Below are 27,836 nucleotides of genomic sequence, written 5' to 3' on the forward strand. Positions count from 1 at the left end.
TTCCTCTTCGGCTTCCGTAAAATATCAAGCTGTATAAATGTTGTAAAGAAACTTTGCTTTGAATAAAAGAATAGCAAGCAGAAATTACTCACTATTTATAATGTTGCACAGTTCATCCTCACTTACATAGGTGCAGATAATAAGTGTTCAGTGGATTTCACAGAGTGAGGTGAGGTGTGTCTGAGATGGAAGAAGCTGTGCATGATGAGCGCTGAGAGCCCACCAACTGAGAGACAGATGACCGAACACTTCTCTCGATCCCATCACAGCACTCAGCTCTGCATGAATGTGTTAATATCCCTCTGAGCACAGCTCCTGTATCAGTCCTATAATACTCTCTAGATCCATCATCTTGCTATCTAATTAAATCCTGTAGTAAAATGCTTTTGTGCGGAGACTGTGCGCTGCAGTCCCTTCGGCTTCACCTAAAGTTCGCTGTGCAGTCAAACCGTGAGATTTCAGATGTGTCAGGAGTTTAGTTGAGCGTGTCTGTGTGTGACTTGGATTGGTAAGGGCAAGTGGTCGGGGGGTCCATGCTGAGCTCCTGCTCCTGTCATTGAGCTTTGTGTCTCCGGGGGCCTTAGCCTCAAACTCTCGTCCTTGGGAGCTCAGAGAATACTAGCGACAACTTGCCTGAGGCTGGTCTTTAGCTGAGCATCAGTGGCCTGCCTCCTGCCGTTAGGGGCACCGTGGAATGGATGGTGTAAAAGACTGCTGTTGTAGGCAGGAACCCCCCAATTCCAGGTGAAGGTGTGGAGCAAGTGCTTAAACCCTTGAGAGCTTCATTGTGTCTAGATCACAGCAAGCTTGATTCAACCTGTCTCTCTACTCTCCAGGGATGGGAGGTCATTCTTATGACTCCAATGCCGTGGATTTTTCTGGTTGTGCTGACAGGTTCTGTGCTGGGGTTGTGAGCTGGGTGTGGGGAAGAATGGAGCAGGTCTGTCACATGTGCATGTTTTTATTTCCTCTCAAAAACCTCAGGAAGCAGCTGGAAATGCTGCCACATCAGGGCAGGCATGACTCCTCTTTCTGCTGCATGATGCTGACCGGTATTGCGTCTCCCTTCACACACTCCTCCCCTGGCCTGGCTGACTAGCCCTACGCACCCCTCCCCTGATTTCAGTCCCAATGTCTAAGCCTCACACTGAAATTGTTTTGTGGAAATACAGTAACGCACACTGTTTGCTAAATTTTGACAGGCAGCATACAACAGTACAATTCCTGAACATAATAGGATCAAAATGTTGTCTTTGTGCAATAAAGTGTAGTTATTTTCAATACTGTTTGCTCACCATACACCAATCTGGCCAGCAGTTTTGTGCTTATATTTCTAATAAAGGTTTGTTTTAAAACAAAAGCAAAGTTTTAAAAAACAAATAAGAAGGTTGGCTGGTGAAAGTTTACATTTAAAGCTTTGGAAGTTGGTGATTGTAATTAAAGAATTTATTAATGGCAACATCAAACAATGAAAATGTCCTATGGCCCTGTCACTAACCATTTAACCATAGTTATAAGATTAATAAGTCATGCTTTCTTTGTTTCATAGATGGCATAATATTTTTTTGTCACACTAGATGTTTTTCTGTTGTAATGTTGTTTTTGGGATTTAAATACTTTCAAAAGGGGGGGTGTGGTGGTGCAGTGGGTTGGACCGGGTCCTGCTCTCCAGTGGGTCTGGGGCTCGAGTCCTGCTTGGGGTGCCTTGTGACGGACTGGGGTCCTGTGTTGCCAGGCTGGGACAAGCGGCTCACACAATTGTGCGTGCGTGCATGCTTTCAAAAGGTGCAATGGCTGTATTATTTAAGAGTGCAGTATTTTAAAGGAATAAATCTTAACAAAATGATTCAAATTGAAATGAAAATTACAAATAGAACCACAACATCTCAAACAAGCTGAGATATTTGTTTATGGCTCATTTTTTATTCTGCCCTGAGAGAAGTATGCATATGCATAATGAACATATGCATATGCACAATGAACCTCTATGTATGCATTTATATTTGTATGAGTCTTAAGATGTCAGACTTGCCTGACAATTAAATAGCATGAATAAACTTTTTATGGCAATTGTTCTGATCGTTTTAACATAGTTTTGTATTTTTAACTGCACATCTGGGCATCCATTGTTTGGGCTGGTTTTAATGCCTCAGTTTCAATATTACAAAGAAGTTTGTAGTTGATGTGATTTATTTCCACAAAGGTACCTACTTCTTATGAGCGGATTACATAAGGTTTAGTTTATGATCATTAAACTCTGAGTATCCCTGGATCATGACAGAGAAGTACCAGACTGATCAGAAAGAACAATTTTCCTTTTTTCCCAGAAATATTTTTATTGCATAGTGGCAAAGAGCACAAGATTTTAGTTAATACCTGGAATGTCCTTTGGAGCTGTAGAAGCTACCTAGCTGGAACCACTCTTTTTCAAAATATACTGATATGTTCTAGCATTTCCTTTTACTGAATGGATTCAATAAAAACTATCCAGCTGTATAAATCAGAAAATACATTTACTTATTTAGCAGATGCTTTTCTCCAAAGCAACTTCCAATGAAGACTATGTAGTGTTATCACTCACCCTATTCACCAAGGTGACTTACACTTCTAGATACACTACTTACTCTGGGTCACTCATCCATACACCAGTGGAACACACTCTCTCTGTGTCACTCACACTATGGGGGAATCTGAACAGCATGTCTTTGGACTGTGGGAGGAAACCCACACAGACACAGGGAGAACATGCAAACTCCACAGAGAGTGAGCAGGAAATCGAACCCATGTCCTGTCACGCCACCCAGGCAGTGTGAGACAGCAGCACTACTCGCTGTGCCACCCCCCAATTGTGAAACAAAGTATAAAAATATAACATTGTTTGATATGATAAAGAAAAGTGTCAGGTAAGTGATAATTAAATGATTTATTCTTTTGAAAACTGTTGACTGTTACAGCATGGTAGAGACTAAGTATGGTAGGGGAAACCCTGGTTTATGATGAAAGTTGAGTGTAGACAGGCTTGAGAGGACCCCAAGTTTTTGATTGCTATAACTTTGCAAAACCAGGGATTTTGGAGTGACTACAAGTGAACTGTCATTGAGGCTTTGATTGTTCGTGCTGACCTACATAATGGCACACGTACTGTGTGAGTTTTTAGTCTCGTCGAGGGAGGGTGAGGGTGGCTGTTGTCTATAATAGCTCAGAATATGGAGCAGAACCTCCCTGTTATCCTGAAAGGTGCAATCAATCAGGTGCTGTAATGCTTACGACCCCAAAACAGTTGGGTTGAGTCTAATGTGTTATCAAATTTTGCTGTTCTGCTCAGAGACAGCACATGACCTTTACAATCAGGCCATGCATACCCAGGACTTCCTTGCTTGTGACCAGTTTCCCATGAAATTTGTGTAACCCTAACCCTCACTTAACAGGGTTAATTCATTCCATGAAATCATCCAGTCTGACAAATTGCCATTGTGACAGGGTTGAATTACAGTTATTTCTTATGAAAAAAATAAATATTGGTTCCTGGACTAATGGTATGTCACCTAAAAAATAAAAGGTAGTTTTATGCATGACCGTGATGACAGACACATTTTATAGTATTTGTCAATTTTTTTTTAACAGCTTGTCTTTCACTGACATTCATTCATTCATTGTCAATAACTACTAGTCCAGTGGAGGGTTGCAAAGGTCTGCAATCAAACTAGGAAGCTGTCACGTCCACGCCCACAACTCAACGGACAACACCTGACTCTGCTCCAGCACCTGATTATCCGCTCACCGTTTAAAAGACCCTCCTCAGCTCCCATACCTTTGCGGAATCTCGTCAGGAACAACCGTCCTTCCTTGTGACTCCTCGCTCATGCACATCTCCAGTTCTCAGTTCACGTTCTCCGGTTTTGACCCCTAGCTTTGTTTCTCGACCACGTCCACGGATCTTTGTTTCAACTCCGATCGCCATCCGACCGACTCTTCGCCTCGTCTCCTGACCTTGCCCATGGATTCCCGTTCTGACCTCGACCGCCGATCGACCGACACTTCGCCTGTCCCTGATACCAAAAACTTGCCTGATCTCTGACTCCAGACGAACGACTCCGCACTTGAGTCTTTCCGTCCCGGTTCTCCCGGCCTGGCGTGACAGATACCCTGCTTCCATAAAAACATTTCAGTTTTTTAAATCATTTTACAAAAATGGGTGCCTTGGATAAGGTGCTGTCCTGTGTCTAAAGACTATTGTCAACACAGTATAATAAACAAGTTTACTTGCTATGTTGTACGATTTGCTGTTAAACACTGCTGGAAGAGCTTCGTAAAACTAAATTCTGTCAAATTAATAAGCATATGATAATTAGTGTCCAGTTTTATAAAAGAGCAATGAAAATAAGGTGCAAGACATAATAAACTTTATCCACTTAAATTGCCGTTTTGCTCCGTCTGTGGTCTGTCTCTCTAACATGGTCATTTGCCACCAAGATCTTTGTGTATTTTGTAGTTTGTCCAGTGTTATAATCTACTTTATACATGTTGAACTGGACTCATTAAATGCAGCTTGTTAGTGATGTAGGATACAAGGCAAAGATTGTTCCCTTGAGTAAAATACTGTATCAGTGAAATATCCAACTGATTAAATGGATGAAGTTTATATTTGCTTCTTATGTTAGTCATTTTGGATGAAAGCTTCATTACACTAAAAATAAATCAATTTTAAAATAATTCCTTCTTGACTTGATTAGAAATTTAATTGTTAGTGCACTGTACATCTCATGCTGCTCTTTGCAAAATTATGATGCTCCTGTAGTATTATTTCTGCCAAAACTAATGTCCAGTTTACACAGTGGCTTCAACTGTAGCCCATTTGTCTGTCTCAGTTGAGGACAGCGCCTAAACAAAGACATTATTAGCAAATCCGTGCCAGTGGCATAGATGGATAGCCACGTGTATGCACTCTACAGCTTAGCTGCCTTCCCATTGTACTTGCAATTTGTTTACGAGCTTTAGGAAGCCGCAAGCCCTAATGAGGATTAAGTGTTGTCAGATGTTTCTCTAATGAGTGCATTTATACATCCTCTGATTGCAGCGACCTGAACAATAATTTGGTTTAGCATCTCTAAAACATTTGGTGTGGTTACTTTTTGACCAGAAGGATGTTTCACGGGGTACTCTTTTATATTCGATGAGATAAAAATTGCTTCATACATGATATATTTATCTCAGCTGAAAGGCACTCTTCATCTTCTTGAAAGAAAATTTCAATGACCATGCTGTATCTGTTCTATATGGGTAAACTTCAGATGAGATCATCGAATTATGTAACAGTTAAGCTCAGTATGACTAAGTTATGTCCAGAAATATTAGTTTGTGTGGCCTTTGACCACCAGTCCGCTGTGCTGAATGATGCCTTTTCAGTTGCTCTAATCTCTCTGTAGAGTTTGGCATGTTATGAGAAGTGAAGTATTACAGAGTGTAGGGCATGACTAGCACGGTGGTAAGGTTAGTGTATCATGCCAAAGAACTCTTCATATGATGTGTGTGTGTGTATATATATGACTAAATCTGTTAGAATAATGCTTCGTTGCGCTTTTCTGAAGCAAGTGCTTCAGTTGATAACACATGTTATATGGTGTGGCACTACCAAAAGTAGGTACTGAGCTAAACTGCAGTTTTTCTAAACCTGGAATTGCAGATTATTCTTTCCAGTGTGCTAGGAAATGAGTCAAACAGCTTTCATAGGCATTAGACAAGAGTGGTGGGACCAGGCAATAGAAACTCCACAGTCTGTTACCCTATCAGTGGATTAAACATGAATCCTGTAGGCTGTGAAAGACCAGAGATGAGATACTGTGTGTAAGATGCAGAGTCAGCCTGGCATGGGGTGTGCAAATGGAACGCCCCATAACATCCCACCCCATAAGCAAGAGTACAGCCACATCACAAGCCTAAGTCCGAACTTACGGACTTTTTTAACCAAAGTCTCTCTTGTATGTTAAGCTCTTTTCAATGTCATATTCACATGCACAGCCTGGTGCAAACAAACAAAAGAATCATCAAAGGTTCTGGGGAATTTGTAACTCCTTTATGTTCTTTGGTGTGAATCTGTTCAATGGCTCGTGAGTTAGGAGCCATGCCTTGCTTTGAAATCGGCCCCATATTTCACCGGCTGATAATAAATCGATGCAGAGAGAGCCATAACACAGTAATCTTTTAAGTTTTGGCCCCAGTCCTAGAGGAAGACTATTTTATTGTTTGGCATGCATTCTTGCTCTAATCCTGTTTATTTTATACAGTTTTAGACAATATTGCATAGGAGGTCTGATTACTGTGTAAGTTTTCTTTTACTTCAGTTCTCAGATTAGTGCCTTAAATGATCAAGCTAAAATTGCATACAGGCCTGTTTTTCACTGCCACACATGTCATAAATTTGATTTGGGCTGGGCCCAGTTTTTATCCATAACAGCAATGTTGATCAAACTGGGATAAATTATGTTTGGCCAAATTGCGGAGCAAATTCAGATAATGCCTTAAGTGGTCTTCTTGGATTAATGTCTTCTCAGTACATAGTCATAGAAATACATTTAACTGTTTTAAATGTATATAAAATGGTCTAGCAGAAAGTAAACTCTGTGAAAAAAGAACATTCACATATTCAGCAAACACCTTTCTCCAATGAACTCTACATAGTGTTATCAGCTCACACACCTTCTTCACCAAGGTGACTTACACTGGTAGATACACTACTTACAACAGGTCACTCGTCCACACATCAGTGGCGCACACTCTCTGTTACTCTGTCACTGGCATCCACATACCTGACAACATGACACAACAGGTACACAGACACCAGTGACACACTGTGGGTGTGCCTACACAGTAGGTCTTTGGAAAGAAACCCACACAGACACAGGGAGAACACATAAACTCCACACAGACTGAGTGGGGATTGAACCCATATTCTCTTGCATCACCCAGGCACTGTAAGACAGCAGCACTACTCACTGCACTACCTACCATGCTATCCTGTATAGGCCATCTAAAAGTTTTTAAGAAGTTAGGAATTTTGTGATACACTCTACTTTTTTGGCATCTTAATCCATTTTAAAGCAACAGAATTTTTCCAAGTTCTTAGTTTTATCGATTTTTTGTGTTTACTTATTACAAAAATACCACTAGTTCTTCAAGATGGTCAGTTTTACTTTAGTACTTTACAGCCACTGAAAAATTCTAGAAGGCACTAGAACATTATAGAAATTACTAAAAATAAAACATTCTAGAAAGCGTTAGATCATGATGGAAATATTCGGTGCTTGGAACCCTGGGCCAAAATTCTCCAAAATCTGTTAATTTCAAGAATGTAGAATATTTTTCTCAAAACGGACATATAGTACCCCAAAAGTATGCTTAATTTAACAAAACTGAATGGAAAATGCAAAAAAATCAACATGATAAAATTTTTGTTACATTTTGAATTAGCGTCGCTGTCCTGTATGGTCTGCATCGCAGAGTAAGAATAGGACTGTAACAAAGATTTTACTGAGTAATTCCTACTCTGTAAAAACTCCTTTTAATAACGAAAACAAATATATATTAATGCTTCATAACAACCCTGTAATGCTTCTGCATAAAAATGGACATTTTGCACAGATATATCCTACATTAGGCCAACTAATCTTTTGTCTTTAATTTTCCATATGTCCCACATTTTCTGGGTGAAGATATGAAATGAATATTTAAAACTTCTACTTAACAGTCTGTCCAGAGCAAACTGTGGTTGTTATGGAAAGGAGAGCAAAAGCATGCTGTGTACAACTCAAGGCAGGTGTATTCTGGGAGGTGTCCCCCAAACACTCAAAGCAAGGGAAAATGGAGTTGGAGAAAAACTGAGATTCCCTGTAAACTTTTTGTTATGCCTTCCAGATAGAAAGTGTGAAGCAGGCTTCATTGCCCATGGGGATTCACACATTTGCATTCTCCATGGCACCTCAGAGAGGACTTGAGCATATTGAAGGCTTTTGTCAGATTAAAATGTCCAGTGTTATGTTAGGAGAGGGAGTTGCTGAGTTGACGTGGGGAAAAATAGTGGCAGCACTGACAACAAGGGGCAGATTGATCCCATTACGACTGTGTAGACCTTTACTCTCCGTGAACCTGTTGCCATGGTGCCTAAGCTGCATGTCAGGAAAATGATGACCACTTCAGTACGAGCAAGGTGTGTGATTTGTTTATTAAAGCTGGCTATGGCACCAGTGGCGTTCTTTTATTTTGCCTTTGAATTCTTTTGTATTGGGAAATTATGGCTGAAGAAAATTGCACACAGAAAACCCATTCATTCAAAAATCAAGTAACTGTGCATAAAATAACAAAAAGACAGTATACTGACAAAATACATAATATTGAAAAATTACTGACTAATTTGTGTTTTTAATTCACCGTGAGGCTACTGCAATAAGAGCTTACACACAAAAACAGTCCCCATCTTTGCTATTGATTATACAGTGAAGCAGTTTGTAGATCTGAGGTATATTCGGCTCAGCGGGCATGTATTTATAAAGCTAGCTAAATGATTGACCCCATCTTTCAAAGGCACATAATAGCTAACTAATGATGCATGCATTCAGTTGAATGGATCACAACTGAAATGTGTTTATAATGACACACAATAAGATGGTCATACTGGAGATAATGCCTGAATGACTGCTGTCATTAAAGTTTGTATTTTGTATTTTTGAGATCATATTCTGGGGGTTGATTTCAATATACAGCATAATTTCTCTAGTGAGAAGATTAACTTTAGTAGAGAGATGTGTTTTGTTGGATGTTAGAGATTGATTCCTACATTTAATTTCTTTGCCTTTGAATTGGCTGGGGGTAATGCAGAGTGATAGTTAGATAAGGATACTGATCCCACATTAGAATATCATAAGAAAAGATAAGTTTTATTACCCTGTTACCTGTAATACACACATGTGCTTGGTAGCAGTCGTGAAAACTTCAAATGGGGTGTCCCATCTAGGCCCGGATAAAGCTTTATGAACTGCTGCCAGTCTTTATCATTTACTTACCTTGCAATTGTGGAGGAGATGTGGAATTTTCAACAGGTTTGCAATCCCTTATTCAAAACCCTTGGAGCCAGATGTGTTCTATTTTCAGAATTTGCATGTTGGAAAGGTAATATGGTGCATGTACCATATAATGCATAACATCCCAGTAGGGTCTGGGGAAGTACTGTAATACTTATTGTTAAATACTGTAGTACTTGTTATTTTTAAGGAAAAACATTCAGTTAAGCACCAAACATATACAAGTTCAAACTAAATTGAATACTTGTACAACAGTAATTGATGCATGCAATAAATGTTCATCACATCTGGCTGCTTGAGGACCTTGGAGAAGACTGTACATCAATGCTGCCGTCGCCGTCATCAGGTTTTACTTTTACAGGTTTGGTGCCACAAAAAACATTTCTGGAGCTTTTTGCATGTTGGGCTTGTGGATAAGGGATTGTGGAGAGGTGTCTCAAACTGCAGGCAGTATCACTTTCCTCTTCCTTTTGTTACTCTGATCATGTTTACATTTCTGAATTGCAGCATGCAACAGGTATGTTATTTACTGGGACTTTTAATGTAGACTCTGTGGAACTGATTAATGCATTTTGCAGGCACAGCAAGGCTCTTTTTTTAGTATGATTGTCTTTAGTTCAGAGGATTTTGACCTCCAGACATTTTTTATTTTTTTCTCTTTAGGGCACTGTATAGTTTTGGAAGTATTCACCCAGATGCAGGTCAGTACAGCATGATAGAAGCTGAAATGTCCACATATATTATGAAGGCTGCCGTTGATTTAAAACAATCTTTCTCAAAAGTTTGTTTCAACTGCTTTTGCCTGTACTGTGTCCTGGATCCCGAAGAAAACATCTGCAGACACACAAATCCAGTTCTGGATTTCCCTTTAGGCACTGTAAGAATAGTGCGTAGGACTAGTGAAATTTTTAGGGCCTATAAAGGAAGGAAAAAATTATTAATGAGGAAAAATAAGGACAAAAAAAGAGATTGTGTGACAGAAATTAATGTAACTAGAATTTAAAAATTACCTTTTAAAAACATATTTCCAGATCTTAGACGCTTTCCTAAAAAGTTTTTCTTTGGCATTTCCATAAATAATATGATTTAAGCATTAAAATAAAGGGAGTCATGTCAGCTGACATAACCGAGGTTGGCGTTTATCCCTCTTTTTGTACATTTTGGCATGAAAGTTCCCAGGGCCTACAAGCACCTTGAAGACATTACTTTTTTGGTCACATGGGGCAACTGAATCATATTCATTTTAACCTGAGACTGAAATCGATGCTCATTTATAGGGTGTAAGGTAGGTATTTGTCAAGTGTTGCATCATAGTACCTACAGGATTAGTTTGCTAAATCCCATGTACACTGTATAAAGCTGAATGCTGCTGTAGCACCATACCAAAAACAACATTTGGCCTCACTGTAAACAATTTATTATGTCATTAAGGCCTCAACGAAATTAAAACATGTTGAAGACACAGCAGACAACAAAGGTTACGGTCACTTCGGAATAGACTCACGCAGGCTAATCCAATTGTCTGTGAAGGGAGGTCTCAAAAATCTACAGTTCATACTGCACATGCTCACCTCCTAGCTGTTAAATACTTCACTATCAACAATTAAATATCTAATTGCAATCTGATAATCATACTGAACATTGTCAAAACAAAGAACTGGTGTCCTGCAAGCTCTTAATTTTATGCTTTGTTGCACTTAGATAATGGTCACAAATCAAGTCACGGATTTAATTAATTTAAAAGATAAAGGAGACGCTTGTGATGTATTTCACCATCATGTTCATACACGACTCAAAAATTGCAGCCTTTGCCTCTCCTTTTTAAATGTATTTTTTATTTGTTGTCACAGAACCTCAGACATGACAAAGATCTTCACCCCAGCAGAATGAGTTGTGTAATTTTAGAATTCATATTGTACTCCTCTGTAAAATTGTATTCCTAATGATGGAGGTGAAATTGAAATAAAAGGAAATTAAATTGGAAATGAAAGCACTGGATTTGAGGTCTGATCGATTACAGTGGAAGTGGTTTAAGGCTAATTCACTGTCACTAATCAAAAGGAAAAGCTGAGTTTTGACAAGAACAGATAATTGACCCAGATTCACATGTCATTGTGTGTATTAAAAATTGTAAATGACTGAGGAAAAACATCCCTTTGGCAAAGAATGCACTGTGCTTGATTGGATGTAGACAGACAACAGAAAAGATTTCGAGTATAACTACAAACTGGTGTGTATTTTTTTGCATAGCTATTTTTATGTGTTGATGTTTTTAAGTGAACTGAGACATGCTCAGTAGTCCTAAAGACGAGATTAATTTAGCCTGTCAAAATCTGTGCTTCTTTTGGTTCGGTATATAGTGGGATTTAGGTGGCTGAGTGTATCTATATCAAAAATACCGTAACCACTGCCTGGGGATGTGTTCTGCAAAGATTACAGCGAAACTAACTATCCTCCAGAGGAATAAAGGCAGTTATTGAAAAACTCTTTAAGAGTTCATTTTTTCTTTTCTTAGTTCAATTTCTTCAGTGGTAGGAACTGTTGAAAGGAACACCTATTGACACATTTCATTATGATCAATCCTGCTCTTCCAGTAGCTTTTATTTACTATTATTCAGTTACTTTGCTGACATTTTTATTCAAAGTGACTTATAATTACACCTACAGTAGGACCCTGCCTTGTACCATCAACTGGGAACTTTGAGACTGTAAGTATGACATGTCTTAGCACCACTCTAAATGCTGCCTATGAGCTTTCTTCCTCACCAATGTGTTCTGTGGAAGATCAACTGTGTTGAAAAGCGATTACACTGAGATCTTAGAGATATTAGATATATCATTGCACTGATTAAAGAGGCAAGAAAAACCATGGTACATAATAATGACACATTATATTCTCTCTGGATGTTTGTGCAGCCTCAACTTGGTTTATTGCCTGATTTTTAAGTTAGCTCAATTCTTCCCGACCCAGATGTTATGGGTAAAATTTGACCACAGTTGACTCTTATTCTGCCACACCTTGTTCTGCTGAACAACTGTCATACACACACACACACACACACACACATTTTCAGAACCGCTTGTCCCATACAGGGTCGCGGGGAACCGGAGCCTACCCGGCAACACAGGGCGTAAGGCCAGAGGGGGAAGGGGACACACCCAGGACGGGACGCCAGTCCGCCGCAAGGCACCCCAAGCGGGACTTGAACCCCAGACCCACTGGATAGCAGGACTGCGGTCCAACCCACTGCGCCACCGCACCCCTAACTGTCATACAATTAAAAGTAATAGATACATATTTTTGAGGTCTTACAGTAATCTGTCCTCAGATGGTTTTTGACTAGGTTGCGTCAAAAAAAAAGGGCCCTGATAATTGCACAAATAACTCACTCATGCTGTTGACCTATCTGAAAACTGCTGCTAGCCCCTTGTAGGCTCTCCATTGTTCACATAATTAGGAGATCAACTGGTAGTTTAAATCATTGGTGGCTTTTAATGTCATGTATTAATGTCATGTATGAAAATGTATGCATTATAAATGAGAATGCCAGGGGAAAAGGTTTAAATCAGAATGTTTACTCTGTGAGAGATGCTGTGAATGTGGGGGTGTGGGTAAGTGCTAGAGACACGTTCTTTTTTGGGGGGAGCTGCTGGATGAAGAGAAAGGTCTCAGTTGTTCTTGTGGTTAATCCCAGCTGTCCTTTTATCCAAAGCATAGGAAGGGTGAGAGATGACTGGAGATGAGAGAAGGGTGGGATGTCTTGGATCCCTAGCTGAATGGGGCTGAGTGGAGAGTCGGGTGTATCTGTGAACACCAGAGCCCTGATGACTCATTACAGTCCGTTTAGACAGTCAGTTGGACAATTGATCAGCTGGTCAATTAGTCAATTGGTCAAATAGTCCTGAGGGTAGAGGCAAGCAAGACATCTGGAACAAGCTGGTGAATCAACTGAAATTTTGTCTGCTTCCATTTTTTCCTTGATGTTTCAAAGTTTGGATTTTACTGTATCTGTTCATCAGAGTTAATTTTGTTAAAGTTTTCCTTTCTGGCTGGAATCGTGTATCATGTTGTACTCTGATTCCATCCTTTCTCTGAGGGGATTTAGATTTGTATTTGTCCAGAATGATGATATCAAGCTGATGATTGTAAATGTGGTTATGAGTGCCATGCAATTTAATGGTGAAATTGTGTTGCAAATAAAATACACATTTGGGACAGCTTTATAACCAGTCTGTGTAGAGAGGGTATATTCACAGTTACTTTAAAAGAGAGTTGTTTTATTGAAATATTAAAATGTTACTTGACACAATGGCATTTTACACTTTACAGTAACAGTTGTATTACTGCCAGTATTTAGAACAAGCTCTTCTTATTAACAAATTGCTTATTAGAAAGATATAGTGTCAACAGGTGTGAAGGGAGTGCGAGAGAGAAAGAGAGAGAGAATTTTGGGCTGGGCTCCAGTCCTTCTTTGTCACCTACACCAAATGTCACTTACAGTTACTTTCCTCTAATATTCATGCTGTGGTCCTACATCTCAACTAACCAGGGAGCTAGACGAGACTTTTCTCAGCAGCTGTGTGGGATTTTGTTTTACTAACTACATGAAAAGATAAATCTCAGTCTCTTCCCTCACCCAGTCAAAGTGCATCGCTAATTCGAAACAGAACGCACCATGCTGATGTAAACGTTTGAAGCCAGTTTCAAAAAGCCACTGTTTGCTACAGATGCTGTCCACTTCCAGAGTTCTGGACCCTCAGATTGCAGATGCATGGGGTGCAGCTGCCTATTTGTTTTGGTGTGCATCCCAGCTTCTAAGCATGTGTGTGTGTACTGGGGTGTACTCTTCACATTTGGTAATAAGGATGCTAAGCCCTCTGAAGCACAACATTTGCAACCTCATGTGTCCACATGGCCCGGTAGGAAAAGGCATGCATCCATATATCTCCACTACTGTGCTTTTACCTTGTTTCCCAAAACGCTGAGCTACACAATGATTTTCACAAAAATGGTTTTAGATATTCCAATAAACTTACTTTTACTCATTAAGCATTGTCCTGATGGGGTGATTTGGAAAAGGCTGTAAATTGTTCAAAAGCAGAAGAATGGGGGTACTGTGCTTGGTGGAAGTACTGAGTAAGTACGCTGGGCTGACCAGTTAGCCCTTCTAAATATGCTGAGCCATTACTATCCCTATGGCTCTTCCAGAGATTCCTCATGATGCTCTTTTGTGGTGTTAAGCTTACAGAAACTTTTGTATTTTGTAGTTTGCAAAAAAAAAGTCAAATTGTCAAATTAGAATGAAATTAACTATTATCCAGTTGATTCATAGTTGGTAATTCCCTCAACTTCTGTTACTCTCTGGTTGCACTCTGTACAATATATGGAGGTAAACATTGTATGTCACTCTAGTTTTTCTTTTTGATGGTTTGCAGTCTCTTTTTTTTTTCAAGGCACACTGACACTGCATAATGAACCCATGGTTCTATAATGTATCTTACTGTTTGGAAAATGTCGCATTGGAAAATCCTTATCAACTGTGTTCTAATGGGTGACAGTCTCTGATATTATCAAAATCAAAGATTCAGTGTCAGATTCAAACAGAAAGCTCCTACTTTGCTGTTTTAGCTATACTGCATATAAATGACCTACATATGTAACACTCACTGCTTTGCAACATTGAAGGTTCAACTTTCCATAAATTTTCAGACTCCCTTCAGGGTTGATTAATTGTTGAGTTAATTAACTGTGTAGCATAGCTTTTAAGAATAGTTTGTACATTGTTTTTGCATTTAGCAAATGCTTTTCTATAAAAAATCTTGCAGGTATGGGGGCATGGTAGCACCGTGAGTAGCACAGCGCCTGGCTGGTACGAAAGGATGTGGGTTCGATCCCTGCTCAGTCTGTGTGGAGTTTGCATTTTCTCCCTGTGTCTGCGTGGGTTTCCTCCCACAGTCCAAAGACATGCTGTTCAGGTTTTCCCATAAGTGTGTGAGTGACATGGAGAGATTGTGTTTCACTGATGTATGGATGAGTGACCCATTGTAAGTAGTGTATCTAGCAGTATAAGTCACCTTGGTGAATAAGGTGTGTGGGCTAGTAACACTACATAGTATCCGTTGTAAGTCGCTTTGGACAAAAGCATCTGGTAAATGAATAAATGTAATAGCATAAAGATAAATTAAGTGGTTAAAGTAACAGCTGAAGCATTTCATGTCAGACTGGAACCCTTGTGTCTTGCTTTTCGGGTGTCAGATGTATTTTGAATCTATATTATCGAATTTAACAGTGGTACTTGTCATAGAATTTACCAAACCTTTGTCTCCATGACATGCTTAAGAGTTCGATAAAACATGAAAAACACCCGACAAGTTTGTTTAACCCATAAATATAGAATAGAAAACAACCCAAGAATTTTCCTTCACATTTCCAAGATTCAGTGACAGGTTTATAGATACCTCATGCAGGAAATAATGATCAATCTTGATGTTTTTTATTCTTCGTGGAAAATTAATAACAGGTGTATAGAGAATAGGGGGTGCAGTGGTGCAGTGGGTTGGACCACGGTCCTGCTTTCCGGTGGGTCTGGGGTTCGAGTCCCGCTTGGGGTGCCTTGCGATGGACTGGCGTCCCGTCCTGGGTGTGTCCCCTCCTCCTCCGGCCTTGCGCCCTGTGTTACTGGGTAGGCTCCGGTTCCCCGTGACCCTGTGTGGGACAAGTGGTTCTGAAAATGTGTGTGTGTGTGTGTGTGTGTATAGAGAATACCTTTATATATGTGTCATTTAACTGGAATGTTCTTGGAGTATGATGCATGTTGGATGGACATATTGGTTGACTGCATTGTGGTGACTGTTGGAGAAAGAGATTTATTCTGCTTTATCTAATGAACACCAATTTAGACAAAAAAGCGGTCTTCCTTAAAGCAAATCTATTTGTCAGCAGCAGACAGGAATTGGATTGTTTGCTGACCCACTAAGAAATTACTTTGACATTACTTGATGAATCAAAGCAGTTGGTAAAAGTTCAACTCTGATGGCTTTTAAGTTTTGAAAATATTATCTTACACACATTGTCTGTGCGCGAGAATATTAACGTGGAACCAAAGCAGCTGGTGTTGGAAAATTCTGGAGGGCTGGTGTAGTATAGAGAAACTACTAATTACAAATGGATTTAGTAGTGGTGAACTGCACAACTGTTTTAGACAGTCCCAGGACTAACACTGTTATAAATCATTGCTTACCTCTTAACATGGAATCCTCACAGATAGATTGACCAGCCTTTGTCACTGAAATCAAGCTCCTTTGTTAATTCTCAGTAATTAAGAGGTGAAACTAGTATCCTTGAGTATGTAATTCCACAAGATAACTTGTATTTTGGCTGTCCAGCAATTTTGACTCCCCATATATCTCAATGTGTTTCAGGGTCCCAACAGAAGATACAAAGGGTTTACTTGAGTTCTCTCTCTATCTAACGCTATCTCTCTCTCTCTCTCTCTCTCTTATACACACACACACACACACACACACACACACACACACACACACACACACACACACAGTGAGACATACTTTAAATGTGTAATTTTGTCTTACACATTTATTTTTTAACAAATTTTTTAACTTATGGTGTACTATAAATGTTAGCTGTTACTTGTAAGTCTGCATTATCTGTTGAGATGACTGAAGTCAGGGATATGGATACTATTTCTAAGAAAACACTGAAGAACCAGATAAAGAAAAATCAAGTATGATGGATGAGGCTGATCTCTCAATTTACGCACTTCGTGGCATATATGAGAGTGACGTGTTTCCAATGGGACTCTATGTGTATTGGTCCCTCACTGGTGTGTCTGTTTTATATTTTCTTCAGACACATTGAGAACTGGACAGGACTGCAGACGCTGAAGATTGTGGACATGGAGCTGTACACTGGACTGCAGAGGCTGTGAGTATTTACATCACTGGTGCGGCTCGAGGGCATCTCATGTCTATTGCTGCCATAGCTCTTGCAGGTGGCGACACGTTGCGTCCGTCCATCCTGGACACTGCGTCGAGAGGGAAACCACATCCTCCAGCCTACGGGGGGGGGGGGGGGGGGGGGGGTACATCTGACACATTAACACTGAAGTGAGCACAGTGCATTGGCGCAGTCACTGTGATATTTCTTGACACAGCAGATTCCCCCCAGCCACCCCTCGAGGAGACGACAAGGCATTGCTTCAACGCCCAGTATAGGCTGTTGATTCTTACTAGAGCTGATTCCTTGACAAGCTTTTAACTCTCCTGTGTGGGCCATGCTCAGAGTGTCCCTGTGGCTCACAGCACACCAATCAGGTGACACAGGAGGCACATTACAGGGTTACAAAGAATTTAATGAATCCCCCTCAGTTCCATTCAAGGCCTACGCATGATACGAGCTATAGTCACTACACCCCCACAAATTCTGCCTCATTGCTCCTCTCCTCTTCTCTCCTCCCAGTGGACAGAGCTCGATACCCCAGTAGAGCAGTTTCCCAAGACTATCAAGTCCCCACCAACACACCCCCTTCAGGGGCTGTTGGGTGCAGTCATCAGCCACGTTGTATTACAGTTTTTTCATTACCATTTCACTCATCTATCAGGTCAGATGCTCCTGCTTGCTCTCACTTCTTGTGATGGCAATGACTCACAGTCCCTGTTGGGGGAGGAGGCATGCACCTGGGGGATGTAAGCATGGGGCCATTTAAATCCCACCCACTCGATCTAAATAGCGAGTACAGGCACAACGGGGACATGTGTCAATAGCACATTGGGCTGTGCTAAAACTGTCTCCGTGTGCGTTGATGGTTCTTCCTGCTCGCAGTGACGTATGCGGTGAAATGTCACATTGCAGCATTCAAATCCAAACAACTGATACGTGGCCGAGATAACTGCCACCATATTAACTCCCACTAATGTTTAGAAGTTCTGTAACAGCCTTCGGTTCATGTGCAATTGTTAAATTTAATTATTAATCAAGGGTGGCGCGGTGGCGCAGTGGGTTGGACCAGGTCCTGCTCTTCAGTGGGTCTGGGGTTCGAGTCCCGCTTGGGGTGCCTTGCGACGGACTGGCGTCCCGTCCTGGGTGTGTCCCCTTCCCCCTCTGGCCTTCCGCCCTCTGTTACTGGGTAGGCTCCGTGACCCCGTATGGGACAAGCGGTTCTGAAAATGTGTGTGTGTATTAATCAAACTTACCTAAATTCCCATTTCTGAAATAACTTTGCCTCCCTGGGTAAACGTCCAGCAGCCGTCATGTACGATCACACGTAATATACCATGTTATCCAAATGTCTTTTTGATGTAGTTGGGGCATGCAACAAAAGGTGATACCTGACACTGCTGCTTGTATCTTTTCCAGCACCATTGTGAACTCGAACCTGCGAGTGATCCATCCACGAGCATTTGCCCAGAATCCCCACCTACACTACATGTGAGTATGTGCTCACCCTCAGGCGATCACAATTCGTGCTTGGTACCTCCTTTTAGTTTCACTAGTGTTCCCTTTTGTCTGCATGGATGTCATAACCTGGGATGTATTTACTAATACATCCTGTCTGCTGCACTTCTTTACATCCAGATCTGTGGGTCTCTTGAGAATTTTTAGAAAAACGGCATCTATGATGTCCGATTTAGATACCTGAATGGGTGTATTACAATACAGAGGCCCCTGTTACTTATCATTGTAATGTGCCTGCAGTGAAGTGTCTGCTTGTTTGGCATGGGGGTTTGGCTGCTAGCGCTGACCTTCACGTAAATCAGCACACTCCCCTTGACCTCCAGTCCTCCGCAATCTCATTCACAACAACGTAGGCAATATTGAGTGATCTGCAGGGGGAAGTAACTCACCAAAGCAGAGTCATTTACCTTAATAAATTGGTTCAGATTTTCTCCTCCTCCATCGCGTGCATGTGACAAAGAGGCATATTGACAATAGTGCACTTTCTGTCCTGAATAAAGAGGGCACTTTTAAAGGAATGAGGGGCTTATGTACCAGGGAAAATGGAAAAGATAGGTAATTTTCTTAACAAAGACTATCTTGCAGTGAGACAGCTGGCTATTTCCCAATTTTCCCAGAGTAAATAGTGAAGGGAAATGAATTGCAGACCATAACCTGGGAGCTTATATCGACAATCTGAGCTGTCCGTCAAGCACTGGAATCACTACTTCTCTTTTATCGCAGTTATGACATTTGGAGAGGAACATGTTTGGCACGACAAGTATGTGGCAGTGTGTAGTGTTTTATTACTACTGCGTGAACTAGATTACTTCAACGCTGGTTACTGAAAGGATATTAACTAGGAATGTCACTCCTGTCATAAAGACCATGAATGTAGTGTGTAACAGCTGTAAACTATTTTGAATTATTAGGTTTAATTCTATGCATATGATGAGAATCTGATGTTTCACACTAATGTTTCCTAATACGTTGTGACAAGTGTTATGATGACATGTTTGATGATGGCGTATAAAACAGTGTAATGAAGGCATTTCTAAGAAAGTGTTATATAATAATTTAAGACGCCTTTTCGCTTGAGTATGAAATATAGTGTATGGATTCAATTTTTAATGGTAATTATGAATTCATTGCCCTGGCTTATACTTTTTCCAAAGCAACTTGCTTATTAAATGACTATTACACAGAAGGGTATTTTTACTAGAGTAATTCAAAACCGGTATCTGGCTCAAGGAGACTACAGCAGTAAAAGGGAAATAGGACTTGATAACCTAGAGGTTATCAAGTCCATGTATTAAATATTACGTGCTAACTCTTGTTATTTATAAGCTTATTACATATTTACATTTAGCTGATGCTTTTTTCAAAGCTTTCAGTGTTCTGCTTCAAATGATTTACTTATTTATACAGCAAGGTAACTTTTACTGAAGCTGTTCAGAGTAAAGGACCTTGGTCAGGGGTACTAGAGCAAGAGATAGGATTTGATCTTTGGTCTGTCAAGTGTAAGACAGCAGATCAAACTACCTTGTTACCTGCACTGATGGGTGTCTGTGATGCCAAATTTGAGGGAACATGTATGAAACGATCACATGCAAAGAGAGTCAGACAAAAGCATAACAGATATGCAGGACCAAGGTGCGAAAGAGCATGCCCTCTCTGCCTATGCATTTTGATGTCTAAGCCAGTGTTCCTTTATCAAGAGCAATGGAGTTAGTTTGGGTTGTAACTGGTTTACAGAAGAACGATCTGACCTGAGGCATAACCAGCAGATGGTGAAAATGTGACCGGGAAGTAATAACAAACACCACTGTGCTGCCTGACTCTACACACAGAGCCATGAAGTATTGAAGTGGCTGTGACATGAATCTGCATTATCAATTTCAATAACCATTCCTCCTCATGCTTTTAAATTCATTTCTACTTGTCTCTTTGTTTTCTTTGAGAGCTTCTGATGTCCTGTGTCCCCCCAAAGCATGGTGGTGGAGTTCGGCAACAGAGAGCCCCGCTACCATGTGGTTATGTACTGTTTTCCTTTTCGCGCCAACGGAAATTTGCTTTTAAGCGCTTTTGATAAAAGACAAAGGAATCAATGTGAAATGGCTCGCTTTCAACATGTGTTTATTATCCCCTTTTTGATGTTGTTCTCCTGTCTGCACTTTGATGTGCAGCCTGCCATGTGAAGTAAATAAAAAGGTTACTGTCTAGATTGCTGGAGGATCTATTTTTTCCCGTTTAAAAAAAAAAAAAAAAATTCTATGTATAAGGAGAGACTCAACTATAAATCTTGTGGAATTGTTGTCACTGTGCCATTGTAAAGGTCATTCCCTCGAGGGGTGACTGAGAGTCACCCCATTAAATCTTTCAACTGTGGTGACGTCTTCTTGTTATGGAATTCCATTCTCACACTGGCCATTCCCTAGGCCTGTTCTCTCAAGGTGACCTTCGCCCTCACAAAATTTAGTTGAGTGTGGGTCATACTCATATTCGCACCATCAAAGGGCTCTTCTTTTATGGGCAAACAGAAATCACATTGTTTTTTCTCGGTTTCTCAGGGATGTAACTGGAGTTTTTGGCCTATAGGCACATTATCTGCAGATGAACCGACTTCAGTATCTATTGTCCCCTGTTGCTGTTTGATGTTCAAAAATTTGAATTCCTGTGTACAAAAAATCCTGTTATCTGTTATTAGAATGATTAGAATTAATATTTTGGATTTATATATTAAGAATTAATATAGCATTTGTGTATAGAAAAAAGTGTATTTAAAAAGTGTATTTATATTTGTGTATTTAAAAAAGTGTACTAGAGTCTGACAATCTCAGCCTCCACTCTAAAAAATCATTTGTATCTCTTATGAAGTTAGTCACTGCTGCAAGGAAAATGAATCTATAAATTATACACAATATAATTATTAGTAGTTTTTCATTTATCAGAATGTTGTCACCAAATGTGCAAATAGTTGTCGACATCTCTCAAAAGTTATGTCCAAATGAAATCGCTGAAATGTGTGTTTACTGCATATGTGTGGCTTTTGATTTTCAAACTACAGAACGCTGAAGGGTCTTTGATATAACTGTCCAAATAATCTTGCATCACTTCATATTCTGTCTCAGGCAACTAAGCATGGTTTCCCGGAATGACAGTTCATCCGATAGCTTGATAAGTATAATGAAATAACTGTATATGCAAACAAAGAATGTGTGTTGTTCTGGTGACAAATGACTTTCAGATATGCATCTTGCTGATTGTTTAAGCGGTGATACATTGCAGCAGAAGGGATTCTTTGAATTCTAGCTGAGGCAAAAGTTCATGAAGTCAAACACTGTACTTTTTTTTTGCGGTTAGTGGGTTTCTCCTGTAATTATGCTTTCTGATTGTAGGAGTCAAAATGTTCAGAAAACAGCTATATGTTTAGACAATCAAAGTGAATGCCACACTCCAAGCAAAACAGATAGTAAAGAACATCTGTTGTGCTCATAACGATCCACAGTCGTTTGCAGGAAAGTGCTCTCTAAAACGGTTTCTTATTGGCACTTCTGGAAGCTATTTGCTATGAGTTGTATTTTTAGGAAGGTTACTGCTTAATAGCAGCATTACAATTCAGTGAATGCTTGGTACGTGAAGCACGTCCAAGATAGATAGGCCTGGCCTTATGTTCCACATGCTTGGGTCTCAAGCAAAGCTGAGTCATTGATATTGTCTGGTGCTTCCTCACTGTGTGTTCTGAGAAGTTGATTCAGGCTGCAGTCCCTTTCCAGTGGGTTCCATAAACAGATTATCATGAAATCAAGAGGATGTCACATTTTCAGCTGCATCTTGGCATGGCTTGGAAGCCGAACAAATGGAAAAAAAAACGAAGCCAAAAAACAGTGGATTAATGACCAACTGCAGCATGGCGAAGGGTTGCTCACAGTCTGGCGGAAGCCATTCTTAGAATTTGCATTTATTCACTTCACAGATGTTTTTATCCAAAGTGGTGTGCAGTTATTACTGTGTAATATTTATCTGACACCTTTATTAAAGGTGACTTACAATGCTAGATAGATACCCTCTGGTAAACTCTGTAAAATATTTAACCAGTCTATGCACCAGAGCAATGTAATACACATACATATTCATACAAGAGCAACTTAGAGTCACCATTTTCGGCCAAAACACTTGTCTTTGGACTGTGGGAGGAAACCAGAGTGTCCAGAGGAAACCCACACAATCCCAGAGAATACATACAAACGCCACACAAACTCTGTGGGAGTCAAACCACATCCAATCGGACAGCTCGGGTGCTGTTAGACACCAGTACTACCTACTACAGACGAACCCTTATGATTACACAAGAACTACTTCAATAGTTTGCACAGAATTTCCAGTTTGCAGGCTTTTTTTGCACATGCAAGAGGAGAGCTGTTGAATAAGTGACCCCCACAAAGAAGCAAAGTGATTCAGGTTGCATTTTTAAAAGACTGACAAAGAACCCTCCATCTGAAAATCTGTCACCCGTGTAGATTTTTTTGTGATCTTTAAAGCTTGTGTAATATTTTCTATGCTGAATAATTGATTTGTATTTCCAGTTTAAGGCAACGGATTTTGTGTCTGATAGAGCATTATAAAGAGAAATGCTTATGTGTAAGTGTGAGTCAGTGTGGCACACTGGCATGGAGCAAATGCTTAATATTCTTTTTTTTTTTTTTTTTTTTTTTTTTTTTTTTTTTTTTTTTTTAGATTTTATGTGTGTGGGCGGCCTTTGTAGCCTGCTTACAGAACAGCAGTGGAGTGAGCATCAAATTTGTTCTGCGTTACGGTGTGTTGTACGTTCTGAAGACCGCAGATACAATAGCGGTTAATATTTCAGATGGTGCTTTCCATGTCAAATGCCTGGATGGGACCTATTCTGGTACATTTGAGCAAGGTCCTTACCTTGGATGGCTCTAAAATATCCTGCTGTGTAAATGGCAAAACTGAAAGGTACTCTGTATACAAGCTAAGCAGAAAAATAACAAATCTGTAAAACAAAGCATAGTATCCACTGAGATCAGCTGAAAGCTACAGTTCATCTTATTCCAAAATGACATCATTTGATTTCTTTTGTCGCTTGTGCTCTAAGGGACCTGGAAAAGGGTGCAGAGGTTTATACCAAATGAAAATTTTGAAACACCAGTGGTTTTATTACACTTAAATCTAACAGCATTACAGGAACAGTTAACAGCTTCAGTTGCATGAGCCCTCTCTTTTAGTCGTTTCATCGAATGTTGAGCTGCTAATTGCTCTGGCTCTGATTGAATCTGTAGCCTCTCTGCATTGTTCCACTTTAATCAGTTTGTGTGAACTCACACCATCAGCCCTTCTCACATGAGTCAGGGCCGCGAAGATAGGAGGCGGGTCCATGGGGGAGGTGTCGAAAGGAGTGAGCTTGTTCTCTTCTGCTCTTGCCATCCTTTAAAAGACTCTGTTTGTGGCTTGCCAGTGCCTGTGTGCGCATGTGTGTGCGTGCGTGTGTGTGTGTGTGTGCATGCGTACATGTGGCTGTGACATAACAGCCATCCTTATGTGAGTAGGTATGTGGGTGTGGGGCCATTGTGGCCTGGCCACTCTGCTTTTGGTGTGCTCTTCTGTGTTGCATTCAAGGTCATTTGGGCCCTTTGGACATCCCACATGGTCCTTCTACTGCATAAACTAATCAGGCGCAAATCACTTCAGTTTGCTGTCAACCCTGGAAGGTGTATGAGGGGATTGGCAAGAGAAGCATTCTGGAAATGTTCAGAAAAGTCCCCAGTGAGTTTTACTGCAGTGACTTCCCCTGCTTCTTCATACCCAAAGAGCAAAGTATCATAACACTACTTGGAGCAGGCAGCAATCAGGTGCCTGCAGATTCCTTTCCTCAGGACATCAACGCTGATATGAGGAGTTGCAGTGCAAGGAATGTTAGTGGAGCATCTGAGCACTGACTGCTGCGGTGAGGTGTGTTGTGGGTTAGGGGGTAGCTACGTGACCTGGCCATTCTTTATTGAGAGGGATCTTAATGAGGCGATTCCGCAGCACTGCAACAGTAATGCGATACATCTACCTGTCACTGTTGCTGACTGCAGCAGTGCTGCAAGGAGCTATTGATGAGTTATTTTAGTTCACTTGGCTCGGTGCACTTGAAGAACGAAAAGGCACATTCTGCAGCTGTGTCCCCCACTGAAGCTGAAAAGAGCATTTCAGGATCATACAAAACCAAGGCAACCTCATTGGGGGGAGGGTTGTATGAGGGTTGTTAGCTGTTTATAATAACCTGAAGCAAAATTTTATGTAATGTGACCAAGTGTATTACTCCTCCATCATGAAGAGTTTCAGGGTGGTGTGAAGGAAAGGTCTTGGTCCCAGATTCAGAAATTATTGTTTTCAAGAGTCACAGTGTTGATATTATGTAGTCTAGGTAATGTAGTTGAATTTCAGTTGGACTTTTTCATGTCAGAGACTTAAAAGTGGTGATGCTACACCTTGCTAAACACCTTGTTTTAACAGTATCCCATCACTGAACTAGTGTAATGTCCAGTGTTGGCAGCACTCACTTTTGTTTTGTAGCAGCCACGCTTTGCACGTTGGACCACAAGGTAAGATAGAAGAATGTGACCCAAGGTTAATTCTAGACCTGAATAAAGACAATGTCACCCTCAGTGTGTGCCCAGAAGGGTTTCAGATTGGGGTTCCTCATGAGAAAATGCCCTAAGAAGACTTTGACCCTGAACAGCATGCAAGATATATAGGAACAAGCTAACGGAAAAACGATATGGTTTGCTGGAAGGAGGAGTGGGATTGTTCCTCCTTCCTGCATGATAAAGAGCCAAAGGCATGGCTCTCGACTACAGACACTGCCATTGCTATGCTGGGGTTGGTGGTAGCTCTTATCTCTGACCCATTGTGGAAATGTGCAGACAGTGCAGTGGATCTGCCCTCTGACCCTCCTGCTGTTGCCAAGAGCAGAGACTTTTTAAAAAAAAAAAAAAAAAAAAAAACTGATAGCACATACAGGAGTTGTTTCTGTTTTTTTTTTTTTTTTTCTCTTTCAGAAGTCTGAATAGTACTTTGGCATTTTAAGAACAAAAAGGACCATTTTATTTTTCTTTATGCCTTTTCAGTAAGATGTTGTGAAGAGATTCTCTTGTCAACGAAATAAAACCTCTCAGAAACATAGAAAAGAAGAGGAAGCACACATCTTTCCATCAAATCAGGACCTAATTACCTCCATTGTTGACTGTGTCATAGCAGCAAGTTGTTTGGCAGCAAAGGCCAGAACTTCCCTCACATGAGCCTGGGGGAAGAGTGCAGGGGAATCATGAGATTTGGGGTGGGAAGCGGCTCTTTGGGGCAGGTGCCTGAGGTCCCCATGTTAGTGAAAGGATCCCTTGAGGGGAGCCTGGTACACACAACATCCTTTTCAGATTGTGGTGGAGAGTCTAGAGAGACCATTGCTGCTGTTTACCCCACTCCCTCACTACCACCTGGGATAACTGAATGTAACCTGTATAATGACTTTTTCCAAAACCAAAAACTGAGATGTTGTGCAAATATTGTTTCCATGATATGAAACCCGCTGCAGGATGAACATCAGCTCTTGTGTAATTCTGTGTACAGTGTGAAATATATTAAATTTACACACCTTAGATTATGGTAACAATTAGCATCACCTGTTTACTTGAAATTGTGTGGCACAGTGCAGTCTCAACTTTCACATTTCTGACTCCTTTACGGTGTAGGCCTCTTGACGTTTTTGTCTGTAACACCAATCCAGTACATGATGGTTTGTCAAAGAAAAAATGTGTCGCAAACACAATATTTTCCTTTTTTTCCTCTTCTTTTGATTCTTTATTTTCTACCTGTGTGTATCTATGTTTACCGTGGGTAGCTTAGTACTAAACTAAAATTTATCAAAGCAATTATTCTACTGAAATTCTGACTCCTGTTGAAAAAGTTCACCTTGGGGTAGAGAGGGTGCTGCAAAGCCTCTAGTCAAGGTTAATTTCAATGTGGCTGTTGCAACTGCACCTCTTTAATGGTTGGTGCTGTTGTGTCAATCTGTGGTATAAGGAGAGATGTTAAGAGCCATTGCAGGTTTTTCAGTGTTGCATATCTGAGATCCGTCTCTAGATGCTGATCTGCGTGGAGGCTGTTTCTCACCTGCATGCTATTACAAGCTAATGACTCTCTTTATTTGCTTAAACAGGCCACAAAGGTTTTCTTGTGGGATGCTGTGTCAACTGGCGTGATGCTGTGAATGATCAATACTCTCGCCAGTTAAAGGCTTAGCAATACCCCTCTCTCCTCCAAGGTGAACTTTTTCAGTAGGACTTTGAGGAATCATGTGGACCTGCCAGAGATTATCCCCCTTCATGACAAAATGAAGCCGTGAAGCTAGTGCCATTGCCTTCCATGGTTATGAGTAAAGTTTGTCATTTGCAGACTTTTCTGTCATGACATTGACTGGTTTTTATTGCACTTATGAGTTGCTGGATGAGGCTATACATTGTAATGCACTTGGGCATTCTCTCACCCTTGCTCATGACATTGATGGACACCTGCTCTGGCTACTGTCTCAGAGCTGTGGGCTGCTGCTCTGAGGTTCACTGGCAACTTGCGTCTGTTGGGTGAAAAGACATCTGTTTCTCATTACAGGCTATTGTTTACGTGGAGACTGTCCTTCGCACCAGGGTCAGATGAGAACAGTTTAAGACAACTTTGCTAGATTGTTTTTGTTTTGTACATTGCAGGCAACACTGGGTTGATGTGTGGGCAAAGCTGGGAAAGTGTGTCAGTTAAACTAGACAGATAGGTGTGCAAAATGGTCTGGGTATCTGGGCAACTCCGTGGACAATACTGCATAGCACTGAGAGCTGCTTACTTTCAATGGGCAGTATGTAAAAGGAATAAATGAGACATACCATAAGAGGGCAAAACACTGTATCTGTCCAGCACATTGCAGTCATCACCTCGTCCACACTGTTGGACTTGTCAGTGTGATAGCTTCCTTGAAGTGAAGCCTTAGTTAGTTATTCTGCAGGCAGGCTTCTGTCACATCCTGTGACTATTAGGCAGTGTTTTGTTGCTGAGATCCTTACAGTTACAATGGAATCATCTTGTTTGGGTCACATGACATGGACAGTGGAACTTAATCACTCAGGTTTCCGATCTAACGATCTGCTATGGACTAGTGGCTTTGTCAAGGGAGTAAACAAAGGATCAGGGAGAAACAGACCCTTGTGTTGCGGCATCATGTGTTTTTATCATCTGCGTCCAGGTTCTTTCTGATACTC

At 40.7% G+C, this 27,836-nt stretch overlaps 1 protein-coding gene across 2 annotated transcripts in view; it reads left to right on the forward strand.

The window, feature by feature from the left end:
- Nucleotides 1-27,836, forward strand: part of LOC108926537 (NT-3 growth factor receptor-like) — a 154,113-nt gene that overhangs the window by 16,840 nt on the left and 109,437 nt on the right. For both annotated transcript variants that reach the window (XM_018739265.2, XM_018739266.2), the window contains exons 2-3: nt 16,945-17,019; nt 18,451-18,522. In XM_018739265.2, the coding sequence (XP_018594781.1) occupies nt 16,945-17,019; nt 18,451-18,522 (147 nt within the window). The remainder of the gene's footprint in view (nt 1-16,944; nt 17,020-18,450; nt 18,523-27,836) is intronic.

This window comes from Scleropages formosus, chromosome 7 (genome assembly GCF_900964775.1).
Source record: "Scleropages formosus chromosome 7, fSclFor1.1, whole genome shotgun sequence".
NCBI classification, from domain to species: Eukaryota; Metazoa; Chordata; class Actinopteri; order Osteoglossiformes; family Osteoglossidae; genus Scleropages; species Scleropages formosus.